This window comes from Triticum urartu, chromosome 3A (genome assembly GCF_056163025.1).
Source record: "Triticum urartu cultivar PI428250 chromosome 3A, HENAU_Tu73, whole genome shotgun sequence".
In the NCBI taxonomy this organism is placed as follows: domain Eukaryota; kingdom Viridiplantae; phylum Streptophyta; class Magnoliopsida; order Poales; family Poaceae; genus Triticum; species Triticum urartu.
In genome coordinates, this window is record NC_141875.1 from 736,856,548 (window position 1) to 736,878,350 (window position 21,803).

A 21,803-nucleotide genomic window follows, 5' to 3' on the forward strand; every position below is an offset into this window, starting at 1 on the left:
TTTAACTAAGTTTTATAACCCCATACTGATCTTACTATTCTTTCAAACAACGTACTCTAAAAATAGTTGTATTTGAAAACAGTGTTTGATAAAACAACGTGCCCCGGGGCCATGCGCCCATGCCACCCTCGCTGGCATCCTGTCCAGACAGCATATCTGAGCACCGGCTTGCTGGATTCCAGCACGAGCGCAGCTCCTCCTGTCCCCAACCATGAGCCGCCAAGGCCGACACCGGACAATACTGCAACCACGAGCCAGCAGCTACGCCCGCGCTGCCGCCCGAGCCAACCGTCTCCGTTGAGACCAGCAGGTCCCGGTCCGCACAACCTGAGCGAGGAGAAACGGTTCTGCCGCTTGGGCTTCGCCTGGCGACGTGATCAGTCGGCTGCGAGGAGGATGGGCGGGGTGGGGTGTATGGCCGGTGGCTAGGTTTTGGCTCCCAGGCCACTGAAGAGAGACAACACGGGAGGGATGGGCATAGAGCTTGTGTCAAGATGGGTTCTTACTTTTTAGTTCTTAACCGTGATTTCTAAAAACAATGGCGTCTCACTAGAGTAGTGCAGAGAGCGCTAGGGGTGCAAAATACAGAAATAAATGGCAGAAAACGTGCAACATGAGAGAGCATAGGACGGCCGGCATTTCTGCACTCCAAACCATTCAGCAAGGAAGAAAGTTATAGATCAGAAGTCCGAATGGTCCAAATAAATAAATTGCAGTCTGACAAACTCAAAGTGACAACTTGGTAACAACATGTATAATCCAGGTTTAGCTAGAGAGATGGTTGGCCAAGGTCCAAGTACCATCAGCATAAACTTATTACATCAAGTCTATAACGATGCTGAATCGAACAGGCACATAATACAGCTGCAGTGTGGATATGTTGAGCCAAACTTGGGGTAAAACTACAACATACAACAGCACAGGTGCATTGGCTGTGCTAGCATCCACCATCTGCATCTGGAATTTGGACACAGAGAGAAAACAACTTACTTGTGCAGCGAGCAGAGAGCAATGGATACTGATAAATAAACGATGGGAATATGCTTAAGCAAAGAATACCTTCACGGTTGAGGGGAGGGTAGCCTCACAGCCACCCAATCATCGTCGCTAAAGGGGAGTATGGTCGCCCCATCTGGTAACACCATTTCAGGATGGCGTCGGTAGACCTTGATCCTGTCAGTTGACTTCGAGCAACCGCATTTGGCACAAGCAACATGTGCCACAGTTGCTGCTGTCGCCGCCTCAGCGCTTGGTTCTGTACCCATATGAGTGGATGGATGTAAATATCAAGATAAATACAACAAAATCATCGATGTCGAGTATATGCAGATGTAAACTCCTCTAAGCATAACAAGGTTGAGAAAATAATAGTTAGGGAGGCGACTGGTGCTATGCTTAGAGAAATCAGATCAATCCTGTGTTCCCCCTAAAACCAGGTGTTTTCTTAAAATTTTCACTACGAATGTGCAACTGAACCTTATAATTAATCTGGATTCCAGGCAAAGAAATACATGAATTGAGCCAGCTACAACATGTAAAGCAGTCTGTTAGATGACAATTGCAAAATTTAGCACATAGTCAAAAAAAATCAGAAGTATAGTATATCCCTTTCAAATCTTTCTATGCATCAATTTTTCCACAGAATTCAATATAAAAGTCATTTCATTAGTACACAGATTTAACTGTTTCCGCACATAGTAAATGCAGGCCGGTAATGAACAAATTGACCCTTTATCAAATGTTCAGCCAAAAATAACCTTTGTTCAAAATTTTAACCAAATCCTAACGCCTTTTCCTTGTTCGAACCAACATGGCATTGAACTTGGCTATCTCAAAGCCATGTATCTTGGCGTTGAGCACTGATACATGGCACTGGGGAAAAGTTAGTATTTCCTCAAACAAATGACAGTTCGTGGTCAACGCCATGGCCTTTGGCCATGAGCTTTGTAACCTTGACGAATTGGCATTGAGCACTGAATACGTGGAGTTGAGAAAAAATGTTAGCATTTCTATAGACAAAACAATATTTCATGGTCAACGTCATACTATTATGTGTTGACCTTTGTGATGGGGAACGTTGCAGAAAACAAAAATTTTCCTACGGTTTCACCAAGATCCATCTATGAGTTCATCTAGCAACGAGTGATCGGATTGCATCTACATACCTTTGTAGATCACGCGCGGAAGCGTTTAAAAAACGGGGATGAGGAAGTCGTACTCGACGTGATCCAAATCACCGGAGATCCTAGCGCCGAACGGACGGCACCTCCGTGTTCAACACACGTACGGTCAGCGTGACGTCTCCTCCTTCTTGATCCAGCAAGGGGGGGAGGAGAGGTTGATGAAGATCCAGCAGCACAACGGCGTGGTGGTGGATGCAGGGGTCACCGCAGCAGGGCTTCGCCGTTCTACTGCGAGAGGGAGAGGTGTAGCAGGGGAGAGGGAGGCGCCAAGACTCAAGGGTGCGGCTGCCCCCTCCCTCCCCCCCTTTTATATAGGCCCCCTAGGGGGTGCGCCGGCCCTAGGAGATGGGATCTCCTAGGGGGGGCGGCGGCCAAGGGGTGGAGTGCCCCCCAAGCCAGGTGGGGCGCCCCCCCACCCTAGGGTTCCCAACCCTAGGCGCATGGGGTGGGCCAAGGGGGGCGCACCAGCCCACTATGGGCTGGTTCCCCTCCCCACTTTGGCCCATGGGGCCCTCCGGGATGGGTGGCCCCACCCGGTGGACCCCCGGGACCCTTCCGGTGGTCCCGGTACAATACCGGTGACCCCCGAAACTCTCCCGATGGCCGAAACTGCACTTCCTATATATAATTCTTCACCTCCGGACCATTCCGGAACTCCTCTGACGTCCGGGATCTCATCTGGGACTCCGAACAACTTTCGGGTTACTGCATATTATATCTCTACAACCCTAGCGTCACCGAACCTTAAGTGTGCAGACCCTACGGGTTCGGGAGACATGTAGACATGACCGAGATGGCTCTCCGGTCAATAACCAACAGCGGGATCTGGATACCCATGTTGGCTCCCACATGCTCCTCGATGATCTCATCGGATGAACCACGATGTCGAGGATTCAAGCAACCCCGTATACAATTCCCTTTGTTAATCGATACGTTACTTGCCCGAGATTCGATCGTCGGTATCCCAATACCTCGTTCAATCTCGTTACCGGCAAGTCACTTTACTCATACCGTAATGCATGATCCCGTGACCAGACACTTGGTCACTTTGAGCTCATTATGATGATGCATTACCGAGTGCGGCCCAGAGATACCTCTTCGTCATACGGAGTGACAAATCCCAGTCTTGATCCGTGTCAACCCAACAGACATTTTCGGAGATACCCGTAGTATACCTTTATAGTCACTCAGTTACGTTGTGACGTTTGGTACACCCAAAGCACTCCTACGGCATCCGGGAGTTACACGATCTCATGGTCTAAGGAAAAGATACTTGACATTGGAAAAACTCTAGCAAACGAACTATACGATCTTGTGCTAAGTTTAGGATTGGGTCTTGTCCATCACATCATTCTCCTAATGATGTGATCTCGTTATCAATGACATCCAATGTCCATAGTCAGGAAACCATGACTATCTGTTGATCAACGAGCTAGTCAACTAGAGGCTTACTAGGGACATGTTGGTGTCTATGTATTCACACATGTATTACGATTTCCGGATAACACAATTATAGCATGAATAAAATACAATTATCATGAACAAGGAAATATAATAATAATCCTTTTATTATTGCCTCTAGGGCATATTTTCAACAGTCTCCCACTTGCACTAGAGTTAATAATCTAGTTACATTGTGATGAATCGAACACCCATGGAATTCTGGTATTGATCATGTTTTGCTCTAGGGAGAGGTTTAGTCAACGGATCTGATACATTCAGGTCCGTATGTACTTTACAAATATCTATGTCTCCATCTTGAACATTTTCACGAATGGAGTTGAAGCGACGCTTGATGTGCCTGGTCTTCTTGTGAAACCTGGGCTCCTTAGCAAGTGCAATAGCTCCAGTGTTGTCACAGAAGAGTTTGATCGGCCCCGACGCATTGGGTATGACTCCTAGGTCGGTGATGAACCCCTTCACCCAAATTGCTTCATGCGCTGCCTCCGAGGCTGCCATGTACTCCGCTTCACATGTAGATCCCGCCACGACGCTCTGCTTGCAACTACACCAGCTTACTGCCCCACCATTCAAAATATACACGTATCCGGTTTGTGACTTAGAGTCATCTAGATCTGTGTCGAAGCTAGCGTCGACATAACCCTTTACGACGAGCTCTTCGTCACCTCCATAAATGAGAAACATTTCCTTAGTCCTTTTCAGGTACTTCAGGATATTCTTGACCGCTGTCCAGTGTTCCTTGCCGGGATTACTTTGGTACCTACCTACCAAACTTACGGCAAGGTTTACATCAGGTCTGGTACACAGCATGGCATACATAATAGAACCTATGGCTGAGGCATAGGGGATGAAACTCATCTCTTCTATATCTTCTGCCGTGGTCGGACATTGAGCTGAGCTCAATTTCACACCTTGCAACACAGGCAAGAACCCCTTCTTAGACTGATCCATATTGAACTTCTTCAATATCTTATCAAGGTATGTGCTTTGTGAAAGACCTATGAGGCGTCTTGATCTATCTCTATAGATCTTGATGCCTAATATATAAGCAACTTCTCCAAGGTCCTTCATTGAAAAACTCTTATTCAAGTAGGCCTTAATGCTGTCCAAAAGCTCTATATCATTTCCCATCAAAAGTATGTCATCTGCATATAATATGAGAAATGCTACAGAGCTCCCACTCACTTTCTTGTAAACGCAGGCTTCTCCATAAGTCTGCATAAACCCAAACGTTTTGATCATCTCATCAAAGCGAATGTTCCAACTCCGAGATGCTTGCACCAGCCCATAAATCGAGCGTTGGAGCTTGCACACCTTGTCAACATTCTTAGGATCGACAAAACCTTCCGGCTGCATCATATACAATTCTTCCTTAAGGAAATCATTAAGGAATGCTGTTTTGACGTCCATTTGCCATATCTCATAATCATAGAATGCGGCAATTGCTAACATGATTCGGACGGACTTCAGCTTCGCTACCGGTGAGAAACTCTCATCGTAGTCAACCCCTTGAACTTGTCGATAACCCTTAGCGACAAGCCGAGCTTTATAGATGGTCACATTACCATCCGCGTCTGTCTTCTTCTTAAAGATCCATTTATTTTCTATGGCTCGCCGCTCAACGGGCAAGTCAGTCAAAGTCCATACTTTGTTTTCATACATGGATCCTATCTCGGATTTTATGGCTTCCAGCCACTTGTCGGAATCCGGGCCCGCCATCGCTTCTTCATAGTTCGAAGGTTCACCGTTGTCTAACAACATGATTTCCAAGACAGGGTTGCCGTACCACTCTGGTGCGGAACGTGTCCTTGTGTACCTATGAAGTTCAGTAGCAACTTGATCTGAAGTTTCATGATCATCATCATCAACTTCCTCTCTAGTTGGTGCAGGCACCTCAGGAACATTTTCTTGAGTTGCGCCATTTTCCGGTTCAAAAGGTAATACTTCATCAAGTTCTACTTTTCTCCCACTTACTTCTTTCGAGAGAAACTCCTTCTCTAGAAAGGATCCATTCTTGGCAACAAAGATCTTGCCTTCGGATCTGAGGTAGAAGTTATACCCAATAGTTTCTTTAGGGTATCCTATGAAGACGCATTTTTCCGACTTGGGTTCGAGCTTTTCAGGTTGAACTTTCTTGACATAAGCATCGCATCCCCAAACTTTTAGAAACGACAGCTTAGGTTTCTTCCCAAACCATAACTCATACGGTGTCGTCTCAACGGATTTTGACGGAGCCCTGTTTAAAGTGAATGTGGCAGTCTCTAAAGCATAGCCCCAAAAAGATAGCGGTAAATCGGTAAGAGACATCATAGATCGCACCATATCTAATAGAGTGCGATTACGACGTTCGGACACACCATTACGCTGAGGTGTTCCAGGCGGTGTGAGTTGTGAAACTATTCCACATTTTCTTAAGTGTGTGCCAAATTCGTGACTCAAGTATTCTCCTCCACGATCTGATCGCAGGAACTTGATTTTCCTGTCACGTTGATTCTCAACCTCACTCTGAAATTCCTTGAACCTTTCAAAGGTCTCAGACTTGTGTTTCATTAAGTAGACATACCCATATCTACTCAAGTCATCAGTGAGGATGAGAACATAATGATAACCACCGCGAGCCTCAACACTCATTGGACCGCACACATCAGTATGTATGATTTCCAATAAGTTGGTTGCTCGCTCCATTGTTCCTGAGAACGGAGTCTTGGTCATTTTACCCATGAGGCATGGTTCGCATGTGTCAAATGATTCGTAATCAAGAGACTCTAAAAGTCCATCTGCATGGAGCTTCTTCATGCGTTTGACACCTATGTGACCAAGGCGGCAGTGCCACAAGTATGTGGGACTATCATTATCAACCTTACATCTTTTGGTACTCACACTATGAATATGTGTAGCATTACGCTAGAGATTCATTAAGAATAAACCATTCACCATCGGAGCATGACCATAAAACATATCTCTCATATAAATAGAACAACCATTATTCTCGGATTTAAATGAGTAGCCATCTCGTATTAAACGAGATCCTGATACAATGTTCATGCTCAAACTTGGCACTAAATAACAATTATTGAGGTTCAAAACTAATCCCGTAGGTAAATGTAGAGGTAGCGTGCCGACGGCGATCACATTGACCTTGGAACCATTCCCGACGCGCATCGTCACCTCGTCCTTCGCCAGTCTCCGCTTATTCCGCAGCTCCTGCTTTGAGTTACAAATGTGAGCAACTGCACCGGTATCAAATACCCAGGAGCTACTACGAGTACTGGTAAGGTACACATCAGTTACATGTATATCACATATACCTTTCGTTTTGTCGGCCTTCTTGTCCGCTAAGTATTTGGGGCAGTTCCGCTTCCAGTGACCACTTTCCTTGCAATAAAAGCACCCAGTCTTGGGCTTGGGTCCATTCTTTGGCTTCTTCCCGGCAGCTTGCTTGCCGGGCGCGGCAACTCCCTTGCCGTCCTTCTTGAAGTTTTTTTTACCCTTGCCTTTCTTGAACTTAGTGGTTTTATTCACCATCAACACTTGATGTTCCTTTTTGACTTCTACCTCTGCCGATTTCAGGATTGCAATTACTTCAGGAATGGTCTTTTCCATCCCCTGCATATTAAAGTTCATCACAAAGCTCTTGTAGCTCGGTGGAAGCGACTGAAGGATTCTGTCAATGACCGCGTCATCCGGGAGATTAACTCCCAGCTGAGTCAAGCGGTTATGTAACCCTGGCATAGTGAGTATGTGCTCACTGACAGAACTATTTTCCTCCATCTTATAGCTGAAGAACTTGTCGGAGACTTCATATCTCTCGACCCGGGCATGAGCTTGAAAAACCATTTTCAGCTCTTCGAACATCTCATATGCTCCGTGTCTCTCAAAACGCTTTTGGAGCCCCGGTTCTAAGCTGTAAAGCATGCCGCACTGAACGAGGGAGTAATCATCGGTACGTGTCTGCCAAGCGTTCATAACGTCTTGTTCTGCAGGGAGAACAGGTGCTTTACCTAGCGGTGCTTGTAGGACATAATCTTTCTTGGTAGCTATGAGGATGATCCTCAGGTTCCGGACCCAGTCCGTATAGTTGCTGCCATCGTCTTTCAGCTTGGTTTTCTCTAGGAACGCGTTGAAGTTGAGGACAACGTTGGTCATTTGATCTACAATACATGTTGTAAAGATTTTAGACTAAGTTCATGATAATTAAGTTCATCTAAATCAAATTATTCAATGAACTCCCACTTAGATAGACATCCCTCCAGTCATCTAAGTATAACATGATCCGAGTTAACTAGGCCGTGTCCGATCATCACGTGAGACGGACTAGTCAACATCGGTGAACATCTTCATGTTGATCGTATCTTCTATACGACTCATGCTCGACCTTTCAGTCTTCTGTGTTCCGAGGCCATGTCTGTACATGCTAGGCTCGTCAAGTCAACCTAAGTGTTTGCATGTGTAAATCTGTCTTACACCCGTTGTATGTAAACGTTGGAATCTATCACACCCGATCATCACGTGGTGCTTCGAAACAACGAAGTGTCGCAACGGTGCACAGTTAGGAGGAACACTTTCTTGAAATTATTATGAGGGATCATATTATTTACTACCGTCGTTCTAAGTAAACAAGATGCAAAAACATGATAAACATCACATGAAATCAAATAATAATAGTGACATGATATGGCCAATATCACATAGCTCCTTTGATCTCCATCTTGGGGCTCCATGATCATCATGTCACCGGCATGACACCATGATCTCCATCATCATGATCTCCATCATCGTGTCTCCATGAAGTTGCTCGCCAACTATTACTTCTACTACTATGGCTAACACGTTTAGCAATAAAGTAAAGTAATTTACATGGCGTTTCTCAATGACACGCAGGTCATACAAAAAAAAAGACAACTCCTATGGCTCCTGCCGGTTGTCATACTCATCGACATGCAAGTCGTGATTCCTATTACAATAGCATGAACATCTCATACATCACATATATATCATTCATCATTCATCACAACTTTGACCATATCACATCACAAAACACTTGCTGCAAAAACAAGTTAGACGTCCTCTAATTGTTGCTGCAAGTTTTACGTGGCTGCAATAGGGTTCTAGCAAGAACGTTTTCTTACCTACGTGAAAGCCACAACGTGATTTGTCAACATCTATTTACCCTTCATAAGGACCATTTTCATCGAATCCGCTCCAACTAAAGTGGGAGAGACAGACACCCGCCAGCCACCTTATGCAACTAGTGCATGTCAGTCGGTGGAACCGGTCTCACGTAAGCATACGTGTAAGGTTGGTCCGGGCCGCTTCATCCCAAAATACTGCTGAAGCAAAATAAGACTAGTAGCGGCAAGAAAGTTGACAACATCTACGCCCCCAACAAATTGTGTTCTACTCGTGCAAAGAGAACTACGCATAGACCTAGCTCTGATACCACTGATGGGGAACGTTGCAGAAAACAAAAATTTTTCTACGGTTTCACCAAGATCCATCTATGAGTTCATCTAGCAACGAGTGATCGGATTGCATCTACATACCTTCGTAGAACACGCGCGGAAGCGTTCAAAGAACGGGGATGAGGAAGTCGTACTCGACGTGATCCAAATCACCGGAGATCCTAGCGCCGAACGGACGGCACCTCCGTGTTCAACACACGTACGGTCAGCGTGACGTCTCCTCCTTCTTGATCCAGCAAGGGGGGGAGGAGAGGTTGATGAAGATCCAGCAGCACGACGGCGTGGTGGTGGATGCAGGGGTCACCGCAGCAGGGCTTCGCCGTTCTACTATGAGAGGGAGAGGTGTAGCAGGGGAGAGGGAGGCGCCAAGACTCAAGGGTGCGGCTGCCCCCTCCCTCCCCCCTTTTATATAGGCCCCCTAGGGGGTGCGCCGGCCCTAGGAGATGGGATCTCCTAGGGGGGCGGCGGCCAAGGGGTGGAGTGCCCCCCAAGCCAGGTGGGGCGCCCCCCCACCCTAGGGTTCCCAACCCTAGGCACATGGGGTGGGACAAGGGGGGCGCACCAGCCCACTATGGGCTGGTTCCCCTCCCCACTTTGGCCCATGGGGCCCTCCGGGATGGGTGGCCCCACCCGGTGGACCCCCGGGACCCTTCCGGTGGTCCCGGTACAATACCGGTGACCCCCGAAACTCTCCCGATGGCCGAAACTGCACTTCCTATATATAATTCTTCACCTCCGGACCATTCCGGAACTCCTCTGATGTCCGGGATCTCATCTGGGACTCCGAACAACTTTCGGGTTACTGCATATTATATCTCTACAACCCTAGCGTCACTGAACCTTAAGTGTGCAGACCCTACGGGTTCGGGAGACATGTAGACATGACTGAGATGGCTCTCCGGTCAATAACCAACAGCGGGATCTGGATACCCATGTTGGCTCCCACATGCTCCTCGATGATCTCATCGGATGAACCACGATGTCGAGGATTCAAGCAACCCCGTATACAATTCCCTTTGTCAATTGATACGTTACTTGCCCGAGATTCGATCGTCGGTATCCCAATACCTCGTTCAATCTCGTTACCGGCAAGTCACTTTACTCGTACCGTAATGCATGATCCCGTGACCAGACACTTGGTCACTTTGAGCTCATTATGATGATGCATTACCGAGTGGGCCCAGAGATACCTCTCCGTCATACGGAGTGACAAATCCCAGTCTTGATTCGTGTCAACCCAACAGACACTTTCGGAGATACCCGTAGTATACCTTTATAGTCACCCAGTTACGTTGTGACGTTTGGTACACCCAAAGCACTCCTACGGCATCCGGGAGTTACACGATCTCATGGTCTAAGGAAAAGATACTTGACATTGGAAAAACTCTAGCAAACGAACTATACGATCTTGTGCTAAGTTTAGGATTGGGTCTTGTCCATCACATCATTCTCCTAATGATGTGATCTCGTTATCAATGACATCCAATGTCCATAGTCAGGAAACCATGACTATTTGTTGATCAACGAGCTAGTCAACTAGAGGCTTACTAGGGACATGTTGGTGTCTATGTATTCACACATGTATTACGATTTCCGAATAACACAATTATAGCATGAATAAAAGACAATTATCATGAACAAGGAAATATAATAATAATCCTTTTATTATTGCCTCTAGGGCATATTTCCAACACTTTGTAACCTCAACACCACCTCAATTGGTGTCTCGCGTTGAAGCAAAGCTGGTTAGTTTGCTATTAGCTAGCTTTGATGCATAATTTCTTGACAAGCTCACTGCCTAGCTAGCTTGCCCAATGCAAAGCTAAGAAATATTCTTGGTGCCAACGTGAATGGCATTGAGGTCCCAAAAGTCAGCGCCAGGCACCGAGGCATTGACCTGTGAAACACTGTTTTGGACCGAAAAATGGTAACGGGAAACATGGTGCTAATCTAGCCAATTTCAACAGCTGAGCAAAAGTGTTGGTTTTGTTAAATTATGAGACAAGGGGTTTTATTTCTTTGGAAGGACATGGGTAGTTTTTGCGGCTGAACATATGATAGTCAAATTTGTCAACCCTCACTAGATGAAGTCGGTGAATCAATTCAGTTTTTATTTTCTTCAATATTGAAATCCGATATGGGAGATGAACACGTCTACTAATACAGATAAGTTGTGAAGGATGTTAGTGCTTATTATATAATCCCTCGTAAATTAATATAAGAGTGTTTAGATCATTATTTAGTATTCTAAACGCTCTTATATTAGTTTACGGAGGGACTATAATATATAGGTGAGGCCGTGCAAGTCTAGACCATCCCATAATAAGAATCAAAAAATATATAGGTGAAACCAACCAGTAGCATTTTCTCCAGTGGTTTTGCTTGGTCAGCTAATGCCATTAGGGCAGCTGCCGCAGCAGCCGATTCTGCCTTCTTTTTTGTATTGTAGTCTTTCGGACTTTCAAAAGTGCGGCCATCTATGGTGACTGTTGACCTGAACATTGGCAGGTGAAGTGGACCACTCTGAATGGTGTGATACAATGGTAAATCTTTCAGTCTCTTCTGAGCATAATCTTGCAACTGACACTTGTAAGGAACTTGTGTTTCTGCAGTACAGAGAATAGTGAGTGCGAAAGAACATCAAGAACCATTTTAGTGACAAGATTGCCAATAAGAAGCTTCACAATAGCATGAGAGATGGAAAAAATATCAACTCAATTTTAGGGACGAGGACCATTTGTCTCATGCTGTCTTACTATGCTCCCCACCATTGAAGTGGTGGTCTGCAAGCGCTGAAGATTTTTCGGATCTCCATGGCTCCATCTCCTGAGTGTGGCGTAGATTTTCTAGTGTTAACATGTTGTCTTCCTGTCATCTCGGCGAGCACGACGAGGCCCTTGGGCGTCTGCTTCGGCAGCGCGGCATGGGAGGAGAGCCAGTACATGCGGTGGAGAGGACTGAGGAGGAGCCCTAGAATCCAGAACAAAATCGGATCTACTGTAGCTAGCTAGGGCGCGCGCATACATAGACACTCACCAGGCAGTAGCTGCGGAGGGGCTTCCCAGCCGGCGAGGTCCTCGAAGGCTGCCCTGGCGGCCAGATCCCGCACCTGGTTGCGCGTGCGGGGCCTGGGTGCCGCCGGCGAGCGAAACACGGCGCGGCCGACGGCCACGGTGGCATGGAAAGTCGGCGCGTGGTCCGGGCCCTCGCGCCGGTCGGCGTAGGCCGGCGCCGGCCACCGCAGCTTTTGGCACAGGTTATGCAGCTTCGAAGTGAACATCGCCGCTGGGCTCGAGGGAGATTCGGTCGGAAAGGGAAGGGAAAGAGGGGTCGGAATGGTTTCCTCGGGGCGGAGAGGCCTCGATCTGATCTGCGCAGGGTGTGGCCGGCCGGCGTGGTGTGCGTTAATTGCACGCGCCCGTTTCTTCCTTTTTTGTTTGGAAGCTTGCGGGCTGTTGAGCACAGCTGGGACGCGGTCAATTAGGAGCTTGGCTGGCCAGTCTGGTGGAAGCTTGTATCGTTCTGCCCAAATTGCGCTAGACAGGAAGAGCATTAGGTTTTCATTAGCCCCCAGAAAATAACGGCAAAAAGGTAACTAGCTTTTTTTACAGCAAAAATGTAACTCCTTGAAATACACTTTTGCCCCGCTATATAGATATATCAACCACCCGATACACCTGAGAATCCATTGCTGGGGCAGACAGCACAAGCACGCCCAAAACAAAATAAAAAGGAAAGAAAAAGAAAATAATGACAACAGAGTCGGATCGATGAAAACAATGATGATCCGCAGCCGCTATGCCCTCTGGAGATTTCCATTGCACTCCTAGCACTTTGGACCACCGCATACCAAGCAACACCTTCACGAAGGAACGCGACGATGACGACGCTGCTGCCCAAACTGGTCCTTGGATTTCCCGCGGTACGCGGAGAGACATGGGTGAGGGGGATACCCAACGCCCTTTAGGAAGGAATGATAGCACCCACGGGCGCCGCTGCGTCGGTGCAAGCCAAGCCGGCAGGGATTTTTCTCGTCCGCCACACACCCACCACCCCGACCGATCTGTCGTGCTCCACCACACTTGCCGCCCACCAACATGCGCCACCACGGTCTTGGAGCCACCACCGCCATCTCACCATGGAGTCCGAAGCGGGACCGATGGGTCCGAGAGGGAGCAGCCGGGAACGAGGAGTGGCAGCGTCAGAAGCCACGCGGGAGGGGACAACCTCCACCGCCATCGGCGGTCGCAGACCGAACGCAGCAAGAGGAGCAAAGGCACATAGGCCCGGCCGAGCTCGAAATGGCTCATGAAGCCCCCGTCGCCGTGTTGCAATGGGCGCGCCCCCGTCTCCGCAATCCCCTGCACGAGCCGCACCTCCGTCCGCTGAAGCCATCGCAGGCGGAGCCGAGCCGGGCCCGCACAGATCTAGTCCGCCATCAAGTGACCGTGCCACCACCTCCACACCACACGGATCTGCGCCGCCCGAGGGACCACGCCACCACCAGAACCATCGTCGCCCGAGGAGAACCATCGCGCGCCCGCGACGGGAAGACCCATCTGCAGCCGCCAGGAGCCCGAAGCCAGACCCCAGATGCTGGGAGCCCGAAGCCGGATCCAACTGCCACGGCGAGGTGTGCTCCACCGCGCAACCGTCCACGTATCACCACGCCCGCCAGGAGGCCGTGCGCCGCCACGCCGTGGCGCCCCGCGACCGCACCCAAAGAAGAGGCATGCGCCACCCCATTGCGCTGGAGGAAGATCGAGCCCCGCCGTCGCGGGCGTCGGTTGGTCTTCGCCGGCCGCGCCCCCTAGCGGCGGCGAGGGAGGAGGGAGGAGGAGGGGAGGCTCGTGGACGGAGGATATGGTGCCCTCCCCGGCCACCTCCCGGGTGGCGGTGCGGGAGGGTAGGGTTTCGGTCTCGGTTCTTAGAAAGCCCCAAGCCAGAAACAGGGACTTCATTACCCAAAGGCCTGCTAGTAAGCAAAAATGTAACTAGCTTTTAGTAGTTAACTAAATATTTTATGTTCTTTCTTGAAACCCGCTTTCGCACTGGCTTTATGTATAAAGCAACAAGCAAAAACAAATACACGGTCAAACAATACAAGATGATGAGGTAGCCCTCAGACAATGCCGATCCCAGGATAACCAGACCACGTAAGAAGCACGCGACTATGCTATCAGAGATAGCACAAGATGAACTGACTACAACGCCACACTACATCCTATATAACACCTAAGCTCCATGACAATGCCTCGAGGAGGGAAAACGGTGCTAATCGTCGCCGTTGCCAAGTCCACAATGGACAAAGGCTTTCACCCGAAACCCCTAAATGGAGAGGAGAACCACGATGATTTCTTCAAAAAGATACCGACGCCTATGAGTGTTGCCGTTGTCAGCGACCAAGCGTGCAGCTTCACCTGGTAGCTACCCTGAGTAGCCATGAGGTCTTCAGGACAAGCGCGACGAGGTCATTACTCCAAATCTGAATCAGGGTGACGCCACTACCGGTGACAGAGAATGCACCTGAGCCATCCGTCGCTCCACCTATCGCCGCCCACACGACCAAGAGGGAAGGCCATCACCGCCACCATGGTGCCCGCCGGGGATCCAACCATGTGGACCACCATTATGGTCCGCCGCCCCGACATCCATGTCCGAGACACCACCACCCATCCACGTCACACTGCACCCACCACGATTGAAGAGGTAAAAGGCGTCTAATTGGACTCCTAGCCTGGCATCAGCCATGGAGCCTAGGTGAATCCTCCATGGCATGAGGCCCTCACGGTCGCGTCTCCAGCTAGTCCAGGTGGACCGAGGGAGGCACAACCACCTAACTAGCAACGACCATCGCCAAGCACGCTCGCACGCCATGCCTATGGTCTTCGACATCGATCTGCCTGATGGAGTAGTGGAGTCCCAACGACCACCGCACCCATGAGGAGACGGAACTCATCGCCCACAGGAACCACTTGAACCGAACCCACCGTCGCCTACCCGGAGCGGGAGCTCCGACCCACCTCAGGGCCCAATCCGATATGCCCGAGCACGAGCCCCAGTTCTTGGCCATCCCACCACGCGAGTATCCCATGCTGCTGGCTTGGACCAAGGAGAAGGGATGGGCCGAAACCACCGCCGCCCTATGCCGCCTACGGTGCACGACCAGCAAAGAGCGTCGCTGCCCCCATAGACCCGCTCCGCCTGCGTCCTAGTCAAGCACGCCACCATCACAACCCACCACCGAACACACCGTACCAAGGCACAGCACCACGCTGCACCACCACTAGCAACCAAGGGTACCAAAGATGGCCCGCCCGCACTACCATGGCCCGCGCCGCTGACGAACAACCGACCAGACGAGCTTCCCACACTAGATTGGACCGGTGGATCCACCGACGTCTCTCGAGAACGCCCTGCCACCACAGCCCCACATCTAGTCCTCATGCACCACGGGCGGAACCCCATGCCACCGGCAAGTTTCTCAGGCGCCGCCGTTGAGTTTCTCTAGGCACGTCGCTGGCCATCTCCCTTGCCGACAACGGACAGCAGCGCGCCAGACCAAGCAGCCCCGCCGTCGCAGAACGTCGCCACCACCGCATAGCCACACCCGCCAGTCGCCTAGCCACATCACCAGCATGCCTGCGCGGATTCCCCCCGAGCAGCCCTACACGAGCTACGCGCCGCCGCACTAACTCTGTAGCCCACGCTGCAAGCACCCGACTGGGGGGGGGGGGGGAGGGGCCCCACCGTGCCGATGCCGACTAAGCTTTGCTCAACGGCAGCGAGGGAGATGGGAGGAGGAGAGGGGGGAGGTGGCGGTGGCTAGGGTTCCACCCTGCCGCCCCCAGGAGCAGCCCGGGCAGAAAAGAGGGTCGGGCAGAACGAAGGTCTTTGACAAGCCAATTCACCCTAATCTCATGAGTTACTATGGGAAAATATTTTCTGGCTAATTAAATAGGTAAATATTAACCTTACTTGGTTACGGAAAGGCACGATAAAAGGTGGATATGCCATATCCACAAAAAAATGTTATGGAACTATAAACTTCCATCATTCCTAAAATGTACTCCCTCCGTTCCATAATATAGTGCGTATAGGTTTTTCGAAAAGTCAATTTTTTTAAACTTGGACTGAATTTATAGAGAAAACTATCTATATCTACAATACAAGATGTATAAAATGTGAAAGTACATCTTATGATGAATCTAATGATATATGTTTATCATTCTAGATATATATGTTTTTCTCCATAAACATGGTCAAAGTTCATAACCTTTGACTTTACAAAAAAAATGTATGCACTACATTATAGAACGGGGTGATTATATGTTATACGGGTCATATACGTCAATATATGAATAAACTAGATACATGAAAGGCATTGATACGTTGCAACTTTCCAAAGCAAAATGCCCACAGCCCATCCACTTTATTAAAGCCAAAATAATGTTATAAAAATATGTTAAGAACAGGAAGGCACCTAGCTAAGGATGTAAAAAAAGCTAGCCAGCTTAAGATTATATCTTTAAATTAATATAGGATTGACCATATGCTGCAACAGATACATATCAGGAGTAACCCCTGCTCTCGATGCCGAAAAACATGTACATGATTGTCGCAGACACCACAATCTGCCATGTGCGTGGATGCACCTCTAGATAGCGCATTATTCATCTTCTGAAAGACTATGAGCGATGAGCTTGGCTAACTAGTCTACTCGAAGGTTGTCTCGTCCCACCAAAATGGTGTTGGAGAGGGAGGGGCATTAGGTTTTCGCTAGCCCGCAGAAAATAACGGCACAAAGGTAATTAGCTCAGTGCATAAAAAAAGGTCTTTAACAAGCCAATTCAACCTACTCTCATGATTACTCTAGGTTAATTTGTCTCTAGCTAATTAAATAGGTAAAAATTTAAGCTTACATAGTGACAGAAAGGTACAAAAAGAAGTGGATATGCCATATCCATGAAAACGTGTTATGGAACTAAAAACTATCATAATTCCTAACATGTATATGTAATACAGGTCATAAAAGCCAATGTATTGATAAACTAGATACATGAAAGGCATTAAACTAGCCAACACCGCCATTTATTCTTCCATATTTTGATTAAGTGTCGGTATTTTTGCTGTAAACCGTAAGGGGAAAAGGCCCACAATCTTTCCACTGTATTAAAGCCAATAATGTTAGAATCGAATGTATAGCAAGACGTTAAGAACAGGAACAAAAAAGAGGGCACCTACCTAAGGAGGTAGAAATGCGAGCCATCTGAAGAGTCTATATTTAAACCTAGGCTTGATCATATGCTGCAACACATACCTATCAAGAGTAAACCCAGATCTCCATACTGAAAAAGAGGGTCTATTATTCCTAAAAATCTTTCCATTATGTTGCAACCAAGTATGCCAGCAGGCAGTGAAAGCCACTCCGGAGAAAAAGGATCACCAAAGCTTCTATGGGTATTTGTAACCACATCAAACATGGTGGTTGCAGGTAGCCAAGAAATCTGAAGATAAGCCCATGCTGCTGAAATTGCATTAAAATAAAAAAAAATGGTTTCTATCTTCCCTTGCTCCAGTTGGGCAGAGCACACAATTTTTATCATCACTCACATGCAATGGCGCATTTCTAACATATCTCTTGTATATTTATGGTGCCGTTCAGCAGACGAAGCTATGCAAATACCTTGATCTTCATAGTGCAACACATTTTCCAAATCCAAGAAAGGGTCACATGGGAATGCAGATGATGGTGTGCCATTGTATAGAAACTATGGCCATAAAATTCTTAGGCTTACAGGGCCAGACCAGGCATCATCCTTACAGAAGGGTGTTGGTCAAGCAGGGATTTGCAAAATCAGCAACTAAGGTGAGAGGAAGAGAGAAAGGTGTCTATTTATGTTCCTCGGCTATCACTTCCCTCGCTGAAATGAATTTTTCCCTGGAAAAGGAAAATAAATGCGGAAATCTGGATTACAATGGTTGAGACAAGGATCCCAACTCCCTGTTGTCATGCCAGAACATGACATAATCTCCACTAAAAACCTGTGTTGGGGAACGTAGCATGCAATTTCAAAAAATTTCCTACGATCATGCAAGATCTATCTAGGAGATGCATAGCAACGAGTGGGGAAGAGTGTGTCCACGTACCCTCGTAGACCGAAAGTGGAAGCGTTAGCTTAACGCGGTTGATGTAGTCGAACGTCTTCGCGATCTAACTGATCAATCACCGAACGTACGGCACCTCCGAGTTCAGCACACGTTCAGCTCGATGACGTCCCTTGAACTCTTGATCCAGCAAAGTGTCGAGGGAGAGTTTCGTCAGCACGACGGTGTGGTGACGGTGATGGTGATGTGATCCGCGCATGGCTTCGCCTAAGCACTACGATGCTATGACCGGAGGAGTAAACTGTGGAGGGGGGCACCACACATGGCTAAGAGAACAATTGATGTGTTATGGGGTGCCCCCTGCCCCCGTATATAAAGGAGGAGGGGATGAGGCCGGTCACAAGGGACGCGCCATGGGGGGGAAACCGACTAGGACTCCTAGTCCTAGTCGGCCCCCCTTTCCTTTCTTTTGGAGGGGGAAAAGGGAAGGAGAGGGAGAGGGAGAGGGAGAAGGAGAGGGGGCGGCCGCCCCCTCTCCCTTGTCCAATTCGGACTCCCATGGGGGGGGGGCCACCCCTTGCGGGCTCCCCTCTCTCTTCCCTATGGCCCATGTAGGCCCATTACCTTCGGGGGGGGGGGGGGTCTGGTAACCCCTCGGTACTCCGAAAAATATTCGAACCACTCCGAAACTATTCCGGTGTCTGAATACTATCATCTAATATATCAATCTTGACCTCTCGACCATTTCGAGACTCCTCGTCATGTCCGAGATCTCTTCCGGGACTCCAAACAATCTTCGGTCACCAAAACACATAACTCATAATACAAATCGTCATCGAACGTTAAGCATGCGGACCCTACGGGTTCGAGAACTATGTAGACATGACCGAGATACATCTCCGATCAATAACCAACAGCGGAACCTGGATGCTCATATTGGTTCCTACATATTCTACGATGATCTTTATCGGTCAAATCGCAATGACAACATACGTCATTCCCTTTGTCATCGGTATGTTACTTGCCCGTGATTCGATTGTCGATATCCTCATACCTAGTTCAATCTCGTTATTGGCAAGTCTCTTTACTCGTTCTGTAATGCATCATCCTGTAACTAACTCATTAGTCATATTGCTTGCAAGGCTTATCGTGATGTGCATTACCGAGAGGGCCCAGAGATACCTCTCCGATACTCGGAGTGACAAATTCTAATCTCGATCTATGGCAACCCAACAAACACCTTCGGAGACACCTGTAGAGCAACTTTATAATCATCCAGTTACGTTGTGACTTTCGATAGCACACAAGGTGTTCCTCCGGTATTCGGGAGTTGCATAACCTCATAGTCAAAGGAATATGTATAAGTCATGAAGAAAGCAATAGCAATAAAACTTAGCGATCATTATGCTAAGCTAACGGATGGGTCTTGTCCATCACATTATTCTCCTAATGATGTGATCTCGTTCATCAAATGACGACACATGTCAATGGTCAGGAAACTTAACCATCTTTGATTAACGAGCTAGTCTAGTAGAGGCATACTAGGGACACTTTGTTTTGTTTGTGTATTCACATATGTATCAAGTTTCTGGTTAATATAATTCTAGCATGAATAATAAACATTTATCGTGATATAAGAAAATATAAATAACAACTTTATTATTGCCTCTAGGGCATATTTCCTTCAGTCTTCCACTTGCACTAGAATCAATAATCTAGATATAACATTGTAATGATTGTAACACCCATGGAGTCTTGGTGCTGATCATGTTTTGCTCATGGAAGAGGCTTAGTCAAGAGGTCTGCAACATTTAGATCCGTATGTATTCTGCAAATCTCTATGTCTCCCTCCTTGACTTCATCGCGGATGGAGTTGAAGCGTCTCTTGATGTGTTTGGTTTAATTGTAAAATCTGGATTCCTTTGCTAAGGCAATTTCTCCAGTATTGTCACAAAAGATTTTCATTGGACCCGATGCACTAGGTATTCACTAGTATAGCGAGCTCCTAAACAAACGGTTTTTAACCCCTTTCCATGACGACATTTGGAACCATCGCCAAGTGAGTGTGGGCGATAGGGGGGTCCTTCCCACACGACCCAGAAACCGTTGAGGATATGCCCTCCTGGCACACACGATTCGGCAAAATAAGGTCGTGTGCAACTAGCGAGCGCTCAAATACGGAAATATGTACAGTAGAGCTAAAAATACAATTATACGGCAAAATTGTTTCCGGTCGCAAGTACATCGCACATAGTCAGTCCTCGCTAAACGTTTCCGTTCGTATGTACATCTCACACAGTCGCTCCAAGGAAAACGTTTACGTTCATAGGTACATCACACAATTTTTCCCATTAAATCGCTTGCGTTATTGAATATATCACACATGGCCAGTGGAAGAAACTGTGTGGCAAAGGCTGTCCATCACACACAGTTTTGATGTGGTAAATGTTTGCGCAAGGTGTCCTAACGCAAACAGTTTTCAAGAGAAAGTCGTGTGTGATTGTTCATTGATCCAACGCGGTTTATTCCTAGAAACTGTGTGTGTTGCCTGAGGTCATCTCCCACGGTATTTTTTCAACAACCGTTTGCAATAGCAAAACCCAATTAGCAGGCTAATTATCTGATTATTCATAATCCATTTATTAATCTAATTGACAGTTCATATTAAGCACACAATATATTTCATTTTCATAATTGAAATACATCAGAGTACAACATCATATAGCTTCAGCACTCAGCTACCCCATTACATAACTACACTAGGACCAAGTTTCACATGCAACATCTATAAACTTTCGAAATTAGCATCATAGACGGTACATGGACAGATGTATCTCATCTGGAAAACTGCTGAAGTAGAAGGCGAATATTGAGCCTTCATTGATGTGAAGGTCTTTGTAACTTTAGGCCAGTGCCTGTGGATGATTCGCCGTCCATCCTTCGTCCTCTTCAGGAACACTTCAATATTAAACCGTGGGTGTTGTATGAATACCTTCCTCGCTACCTGACCGTACAGGTGGTTTGAGAGGTAATCATCAGTGAACTGCTTTGGAAAGGCCTGAAAATAAGGATGTGCCTAAATATCTTCTCTATATTGAAAATGGGGCAAGGGAATAAAAAAGGAAAGGTATAATAGTTAGTACCATCCTGTAGTAAACTGATGTCTTCTTCATTGTGCAGACAAAGATCTTGTTGTTTTTTGTCGCTAATTTCTTTATCCTAACAAACTTTCTAAGTTTCTTAACTTGACTGATATTCTTGGACAACTCATTTCCCCATATGCAAAATGGGTCGAACAGTGGGTCAAAACCTCTGACAGCAGGACCAACATGTGCAAGATCAAATTGTTAAAAACCTAAATATTAGAATGGTTCCTTCAATTGCACAATAATGTGCTATTAGACAACGGACCATGCACTTGCTAACCTTGATTGTAAACCTTAGTGCTTCACATTGTTTTCCTGCAACACATATAAGGTAGTTAGTCATCAGGTTAAGTGAGGGTTCGCATGCTATCAGTAAAATATGTTGATGAAAAATAATCACATTGCAGATTCACCAGATTAATTGAAGCCAAACGGAAAACCCA

General features: G+C 47.4%; 1 protein-coding gene across 1 annotated transcript; it reads right to left on the reverse strand.

The window, feature by feature from the left end:
* Nucleotides 1–1,084: 1,084 nt before the first annotated feature.
* LOC147982467 (double-stranded RNA-binding protein 1-like) lies at nucleotides 1,085–12,507 on the reverse strand. The gene is made up of 3 exons (XM_087514413.1): nucleotides 12,143–12,507; nucleotides 11,462–11,712; nucleotides 1,085–1,255 (listed from the first exon to the last, which is right to left on the reverse strand). Exons 1-3 carry the CDS (start codon nucleotides 12,384–12,386, stop codon nucleotides 1,085–1,087), a joined length of 666 nt encoding a protein of 221 aa, XP_087370539.1. The 5' UTR covers nucleotides 12,387–12,507.
* Nucleotides 12,508–21,803: the final 9,296 nt, after the last annotated feature.

Coding starts and splice junctions, on each gene's coding strand:
- LOC147982467 (XM_087514413.1), bottom strand. CDS start 12,386: ATGTTCACTTCGAAGCTGCATAACCTGTGCCAAAAGCTGCGGTGGCCG. Junction 11,713..12,142: donor CCCTCCGCAGCTACTGCCTG/GTGAGTGTCTAT, acceptor TCTGTACTGCAG/AAACACAAGTTCCTTACAAG. Junction 1,256..11,461: donor CACTGGAGAAAATGCTACTG/GTTGGTTTCACC, acceptor ATATGGGTACAG/AACCAAGCGCTGAGGCGGCG.